The sequence below is a fragment of the Chelmon rostratus genome, chromosome 6 (genome assembly GCF_017976325.1).
Source record: "Chelmon rostratus isolate fCheRos1 chromosome 6, fCheRos1.pri, whole genome shotgun sequence".
NCBI lineage: Eukaryota > Metazoa > Chordata > Actinopteri > Chaetodontiformes > Chaetodontidae > Chelmon > Chelmon rostratus.
In genome coordinates this window covers 21,980,887-21,989,103 of record NC_055663.1, presented here as the reverse complement: position 1 = coordinate 21,989,103, position 8,217 = coordinate 21,980,887, and the positions used below count along the sequence as shown (strand labels likewise).

Below are 8,217 nucleotides of genomic sequence, written 5' to 3'. Positions count from 1 at the left end.
TTCTACGATAAACTAGCTGCACCAGTGCTGTTTAAGTGTTTCATTCATGCATGACGATTTATGCAAACATGTTTTATATTTTATTTGTTCGTAATAACTATCTAAGTAAAACCAACCATGTACTCATACATTATTCATTTTTCCCTAGAGGGAACAGGATGCGTTGACAGCCCCCCCTGGAGGCGGCTGGGACACATACAGGGGAGTACTCAGGAGGAGCAATTACTCAGCTGACATAACTTGAGTTAGTTCTTTTGAGCAGACAAAAGAACCAAATAAAATGCTGCTGAGCTCCATTATGGGAACTAGAGGATCCAGTGTTTTTGAGCTTTACATATCCTTCCACTTGCAACTGAAAACTGGATTTCATAAGCAATCAAACACACCCTTGTTCAATTCAATTTGCTCAGAGGTTTCGCTGCTGCAGCCTTACCTGATCTGGTATAACCAGTAGCTCTCTCTAGTAATTAGGAGTAGTTAGCTAATGTTAGCAAACATTACTGAGTCAGTAAAAGAAGGTGTAAAGACACTGTAGCTGAGCAGCAACAGCAGAAGTTACTCACTTTAAATGAGTTTTACTGGTTGAGAAAATACAGGAAAATATGCTGTATGAAACATGAGTCATTTCTCGAATTCAACAATTCAAATCACTTTATTTTTATAAGTTTCATTGCATTCTCAATCATTTTTAAAAGCAAACCTAGTTGCTGTTGTGAAACACATAGATACTGATTGACCTAAGACACACATCTTTAATGTTGAGTCTATAAAAACCTTTTACTCAAACCCAAGTGAGAGATGTATGCACATTGATTTCCTTTTGGTGCTCATTCCTTTTCCAACAAAACATGTACTTAAAACAGTGGTAAATTTACCCAACAACCCAAAGTGGTCTACTAACAGTCTGGACTAGACTCTGTTAAATAAAGCCTATCACAAACTACAGGAGATTTCTTTGCACTCATTTGAAGGAAATTAAAAAAGGAGATTAAGCTTTTTTCTAAAAAGAATATAAATTAACTTAAAAGCCTCCTGTTGATGAAGAAGTTGTACTATTGTATTTATAAAAGCTTCTATAGAAAATACTTGGAATGTATTGGAAAGTATTGTACAAAACGGGGGTGTCGGTGACCTCCTCCTTCTCACAGGTTTATAGATGAGTCAATGAAAAAGAGAGAACACTGTTCCTAAAAACATGTACACTGTGCTGTGCTATACAGTAAGACACTGCAGGGACTGACTATAACCTGTAAAAACATCAAAACCTGGGGACAAGTCCGACATGACGCTGTTGCTTTATGGTGTTGGAGGGGAGTTTTGGTCCAAGCTGAGTAAACCCTTCACAACACTCATGGAATGAAGCTTAGCTGGGAGCTAAACGCTAACGTTCCCCAGATTCCCTCATGTCCACAAACTATGAGTCCAGTTCACTTTAAGAGTCCTCCTTCACTTTCTGACCTAGACACATCTCCATCTCCACATTGTCCACATCAGGGAGTGCGTCTTCCTCTTCTTCTTCACTGCACACCTCTTCTTGCTTTTTCCTATTCTCACAGATCGCATCCTGACTCCAAACATCATTTCTTGGAAAGGAATTTCATCTTGTTTCCTGAAAAAGCAACAGATGTGAATCACATTAAATAGAAACATAAGAAAAAAAAGCATAGTTAGTTCAAGCAGAACACTGAAGTCACACTTGTATTGGCTGATATGCTTTATGATGATTGGCTCATTCCAATCATATTCATGCAGAAGTACAGAGTGCACATTATAACCACTATAATCACTGTTTCTCTGCTGTTCTGCTGTCCTGCGCCCATGCCATCAACATTTGCTGCTGCAGCTCCCGCCACCACCCCACCCTCCTCCTAAAGATGCCTTCAATATTGTAGATTCAACTGGGATTCATGTTCATGCATGTGTTTATTAACGGGGACTCTGCAGAATCACTGTCACTCCTCGGACTCTTGAGTTATATATGGCTAAATGTTTGAGTTAAGTATCTCTGACTGAACTTTACAGTCGCTTATGTAACTGATTGATCAGTTGATTGAGGTTATACAATAAATCTCACCTAGACCCTTGAGGAACTTGTTGACTCCTCGTTGCTCGCTCCCGGGCAGCGAGTCCAGATACTCTTGTGCTCTCACCTCAAACAAACCTGGAAATAAAATAAGAATACAAGGGTCAAATACGTCAAGTCGAATGTTTTAAAGAGACTCTTCATCACCTCTGGATTACAAAAAATGCTAAAACAACTGAAATAAATATACTGAATTTAACATAAATACTCAAACTGTTGATATACAAGTAACTTATTTAATCAGGAAAGTTCCATAAATATTGACATCTCATATTCAAGGGAGAACAGACAACATCACCAACTATAGCTACATAATTTAGTTAGTTCATTCTTGAGATTGAAAACAGTTGTTAACAAAACAATCTCCACTTGAGGTCCACCCATTCACTTGTTCTGGAACTTTTGACCATATGACACGGTCCTCATCATCAAATTAAAGGGACCCTGTGAAGGGTCAGACCTCTACTAGTGCCATGGAGCTGTTTTTCTATGAGTGGGTCCCCATTATATTTATTCCATGCATGTGCACATGCACAATGCTGATTTAAAATACTTAATGAAAAGCATTCAACACATTTGTTAAATCTCAAAGATGCACATGACATATGTTGGTGGGTAACACTTAATGAAAACACGGCTTTTGTTTGTTTACAAGAAAACTCCAAAAGGCACCTTTGAGTTTAATTATTTCTGAGCACTTTTAGTATCCTTCAAAACAAAACTTCTCTTTACAATGAAAGCTGGAACATTCAGAGCTCCATTCTTCATCTGCTGATGAAGCCTGTGTAATAAAGCTTTCAATTTATAAACTGCACAGTAACACGACAACAGGTAATCAAATCCCAGCACCTCTGAGGCCCTGCCTGCGCAGATCCCTCTCCTGGATGAAGCCGGTGAACATCTGGGTCTCCATGAACACCTCCAAGAACCTTCTCAAACTCTTGGAAGTGACCGCTTTGCGAAAGGCCTCACGTTGAAAGGAAGAGGAGGAGGAGGAAGAAGAGGGGCTGGGCAGGGTGGGGGAGGAGATGGACTCATCCTCCCGCTCTGTTCCACCCATGAAGAGGGAGTAGTGACCCACCATCTCCACGAAGAAACGCACAAAGGCCTCCGACACCACCGTGCTGAGGGAGCTGGAGTCTGGGTGGAGGTAAAGGAGAGAAGACGAGGGAAAGAAGTAAAACAAAAAAAGATTAAATCACAGATATTTACTGCCCTATAAAGCAGAATAGTTAATACATCCAGTGTCTGCAAAAGACTGATCAAAACCAATGACTCAGTGAAGGAAAATAAACTCCAGACTCAGTGGAAATTCCAGATATTCCTCATCACACTACATAAACATTACACTTTCTTTAGACCAAAAGCCATACTCTCAAGCTCAAATGTCAAATTACGCTGTTTTTCATTGTGATGCATTACTGCATCATTAGGCCTTCCTGTTGGATTTGGATTTGCTTTCAAAGATTTGGAAGTGTCACTTTAACATTGGGTGTGTTAAAAGGTGCATGAGCAACAATAAACGACCTCCTAACTGCTGCATAAACTTACTGTTGATCATTATACGTCACTGTCTTTAGCATATTTGTTATTTCTGGTAAAACATAAGAGAGGAAATACTGTAGAAATTGTACTGAGTCACCATTGGGCAGATCTCCTTTCTCACAGGCCAGCTCCCTCCTCTTGTCCAGCACATGCTCGAGAGCCGCCTGCAGTTTGTGTGGAAGAATGGAGTCCTCGTCATCCAGCTGTGGAGGGAAAGACACAGACGTACAGTCAACACACCGCAGTGACTTAACTTACTGTATTCACATAACATCTGGCAGAGTCACTACATGTGTAATGTTAGTTAGAGTCAAAGGGTGGCTCCATGTGGCGATGGCCGGGCTTTCTCTGATTTCCTTATTTGTCTATGGTTTCTACCTGTCGTAGGAAGCGGCTGTTGCCGAGGTCGACCACCAGGACCTGAGGGAAGAGCAGAGGGAGAGTGATGTCATTTCCTGGAGCTATTGTTCAGGGCCGAGGAAAGGCCCAGAGCCAAGGGCACCACAGTGAGTACAGCGCAAGTCCGTCTTACCTCTTCTATTGGCAGCTCTTTGAGTCGAGGCAGGGAGCTGGAGAGGAGGCCGACGATAAAGGGAGTGGGGGTGCAGACAATATCCAACATGGAGGGTGGGAGCACAGGGATGTATGTATGCTGCCAGGTGAAGGGGTAGAGCAGAGCCACTACTGCGTGACAACACTGAGACAATGTGCTGTGAGAAAGAGAAAAGAAAAAGGCAATGCTTATGAAAAATAACTAGTTGACTTTTTTGGATGAGATAATACAGTAAGATAGAAAAACAGTTGTTTAAGGAGATAAAAATCTGCATTCAAAAAACTGCATATTACACTTGGGAATAACAAGGGAATAACATCTTTCAGCAGATACTGTAATAAAGGACTTTATTATTAGATTATTATTAAAACAATCTCACCACAAGGGTCCATTTAGTGGCTATTCTGGAGCTTTTGAACGCATCATTGATTCAAAACTCTTACACCTTGGAAAGAACATTGTTTCCAAGGTCAAACATGAACTGAACTTTCAAGTCCACTAGTTTGAGAAAATATTAAATCTACAATTTCATGACACCTCATCACATGAGCAAGATTGGAACAAACGCTTCAGAACAGCTGTCAAGCTTATTATTATTATTTATCTCTGCAACAATATGTTTTCCATACCTCTGTATTGTTGCATACCTGTACCTGTGACTATACATACCTGGCCATACAGAGCATAACATTATGTACTGAACTTGCATTTATAATTGGTCATATACTGTCTCAGTTAGTTCCACATTTCCCATGTGGACTTTCTACAACAACCCCAGGAAACAGAGGTGAACTTGCTGCATTCAGTTATGAGTTACACATAGACAGTGGGTCAAGAGAATGGCATACAAGGGAAAGTAGTTCTTGCACGATATATATTCCACAAAAATCTTTCAAAAAGCAAAGCACATCCTGAAAGCTGACTCCTATGAGTGAGGTTTTCTCTCAACAGTCTAAAATAACTAAAATAAGTCTTGTTTCTACCACAAGATGGTGCTAATCAGCTCCTCAAGACAACAACCTCTCCTGCCACGCGTTTCTTCATTTGGATCATAATGTTAAAAGTTCATTCCTGTTGCTGCAACAAACCCGCTGTTACCCTAAGAGGAATGTTAAAAAGCATCTCTTAAGGGAGAGTGATGAAACACATAAAAAGTATACAGCGGCAGCAACACACTCACCCCACGCTGTTAACTTAATCTCTCCCGGGTGCGCATCTGCTCACACTTAATTCATTAAAAGATTGATTGACGAGGCCAAGTTTCCACTCCACAGTAGAGAGTGTGCAGCAACTTGATCTGTCTATGAGCTCTGATGAGAAATGCTTCTTATACTACTTTTTACACGTGCAAAAAGGGAAGATAGACAAAATATCAGGACACAGTTACTGATTGTGCTGAGCCCACATGTTGAACCAGGTGTACCACAAAACAGTTAAAGGTTTTAAGTGGACTGAGTGGGTGCGATGACGTCATTGTGCACACGTGTTAGCTCTGGAGTCATGCTCTCAAGCCGAACTCCTTCTATCTGGCATCCATGACAGTTTTCCAGAGAAGAAGTGATTGTTCCCCAGGCGACTGTATAACACAACAGCATTCCTTCCTCTCGCACTCGGTCAGGATCTTCTTTTCCTAAGACTGTTTGTCTCGCTGTCATAACTCTTTCCTATTGGTCTCTTCAGCATCATAACCCTTCCTCTAATAATCTGATTGCGGCAGATTAATCAAATGGATTAATAAAAATACCGCAATGACTCCACCACCCCAGGGCCGATGCTTTTTGTAAGGAATGAACACGTGATCTTGGGGTCTGGAAAGCAGACTAACCACCGTGCTCTATAACAACATGCTGCTGGAGCCAACCTGAGTTTGTCAGCCGTGAAGATGACCCTGCGCTCCAGGAGCAGAGAGGCGAACACTCGCAGAAGGAGACGAAGACTCAAGGAGGAGAAGAGACATTCAAAGTCCACATGTTCCAGACGAGAATCTGACGGCCTACAAAGCTCTATCACCTGTAGGAAGGAGAGAGAGAAAAAAACTGTTAGATAGTAATATACATACCGCACATATACACATAAGGACACTTATTTCATCATTTATAGAATTTTTAATAATCATATGGATTGGGCCTCCAACACTGGGGTGAAAAACTACTGGTTCAAATGCTGCTTTCTGCAACGACACCACCATCATCTCACCTCCGTCCCAGAGCCAGGTAGGAAGTTTTTGACAGTGATGGTCCTCCCTGGGGCAGGGAAGGGGGCTTCCATTATTCCTCTCATAAAAGGCTGCACCAGAGCAGGGGAGATGGCCCTCCTCTTTTCCACTTCATCCAGGATCTGAAAAACACAGGGAAGAAGGCTTTGTAATTTGAATACTGGCAAATCACAAGTATTTATGAGTGCGCTGTGGATACGTTAGATGCAGCATCAGATCTTTCTAACTCAGCTATGACATAATGGTTCATTTAATTAATAACATAACTTTTAATTGGAATATTTTGATCTTAGGGTTGGGTCATACGATGATCAATACTGGATATGACTTAACTTTATCAACTGCTAGATATTTGGCCATATCATTTATACTATGGTACCCCTTTTACATCTCTGGGGGTGTAATAGGCTATTGTGAGCTGTGCTGCAAATCAAAGAGCAGGACTGTCATGAATGTCATGAAGTAACTTAAACTGTCAGGTATTTAAATTACTAGACAACCTGAAAACAGACATATCCGTGTTGTTTTTAATCCAAAAAGTTTCAGTTATTATTTTACGTATATAGTTACGATATACATAAATATCACAGTATGAAATTATGCATACGATCATTTTATATATATATGATAGAAGATTTATCCGTGTTGTACACCCATATTGTGAGTGATAAATATACATCAGGGGCTCAGAAGGCAGTCAGCCACTCATTGGAAGCTCGGTGGTACGATCCGAGGCCACGGCAGTCTACAAGTTGAAGTATTCTTATGCAAAATACTGAACCCAAAACGGATGCTGTGCCATCGGTGTGTGTGTATGTGTGTGTTAGTGTTTAATGCTCGTAATGAGCAGGTGGCCTAACCACAGTTGTATGAACGTGTGTGTGAATGGGTGCAGACTGTTGTAAAAAGCACTTTGAGTGGCGCTATATATAAATACAGTCCATTTACGTCTATGAAAAATGTTTATTTATAATATTGTGGAATTAACTGAGAATCTGCACTGAGAATTCTTTGACTTACATTTTGTCAACATCACCAGCTATTATTCAATCTTGTCATGATGCAGTGGAGACAGCCAAACATTGTCAGAAGTCAATATAACAAATGGCTAACAGCCTGAATTTATCATGTGTACCCTTCTACACACACATCTGTATAATGTTAAACTGTTGTGTAGCTGAACTGAAACATATGCATATATTCCCAAGTAACAGCAGATCTGCTGTATTTACCTTTCTCTGTCCTTGTCTGTATCCTTACAGTTTTAGCAATGGCATATGCACATTGCACAGATATTTAAGTACACAGGTCCACATGCATATACATCTAAGGCTCAATACAGGCAATCTTTTCCACTGCACTAACCACATCAGCTGCAGTACATGTGTCTCTGTTCTGGAGCCAGGAGTACGAGGCTGTGTGGGAAAGTAGAGGAGACGGAGGGTGGGTGGGGCTCTGTGGGCACCGAGGGTGGTACAGCTCTGTACCCTTTTAGTGAGGGTGGAGTTGTATGTATGTGTTTGTGTAACACAAGCATATCTGTGCGATGTGGAATCCAGTTTGATGCAACACATGTATTTACATGAACTTTGTGCATTTGTGTTTAGTTCACTATATCTACCTTGGAGAAGAGGTCGAAGCAGCCCAGGCGGCTGACGATGCAGTAGACCTCAGGGAGCCTTCGGCCTTTACCACTGGGCTGTGAACAGCCAGCAAGAAAGAGACAGCTTTAAAACACTGGAGTGTCACAAGACTGCTCAGCCAAGTACAACCGCAGGATTAGACCAGTGGAGCAGAGCAAAGCACAGAGACTTAAAAGGT

The 8,217-nt window shown here is 41.2% G+C and overlaps 1 protein-coding gene across 1 annotated transcript in view; it reads right to left on the bottom strand.

Annotated features, from left to right (window-relative positions):
• Positions 1 to 634: 634 nt before the first annotated feature.
• Positions 635 to 8,217, bottom strand: part of si:dkey-82f1.1 (DENN domain-containing protein 2A) — a 36,663-nt gene continuing 29,080 nt past the window's right edge. The window contains exons 12-20 of the mRNA XM_041938275.1: positions 8,018 to 8,095; positions 6,378 to 6,518; positions 6,043 to 6,191; positions 4,161 to 4,338; positions 4,007 to 4,048; positions 3,726 to 3,831; positions 2,933 to 3,223; positions 2,075 to 2,161; positions 635 to 1,609 (exon numbers count right to left, since the gene is read on the bottom strand). Coding sequence (XP_041794209.1) covers positions 1,578 to 1,609; positions 2,075 to 2,161; positions 2,933 to 3,223; positions 3,726 to 3,831; positions 4,007 to 4,048; positions 4,161 to 4,338; positions 6,043 to 6,191; positions 6,378 to 6,518; positions 8,018 to 8,095 — 1,104 coding nt within the window. The 3' untranslated portion in view covers positions 635 to 1,577. The remainder of the gene's footprint in view (positions 1,610 to 2,074; positions 2,162 to 2,932; positions 3,224 to 3,725; positions 3,832 to 4,006; positions 4,049 to 4,160; positions 4,339 to 6,042; positions 6,192 to 6,377; positions 6,519 to 8,017; positions 8,096 to 8,217) is intronic.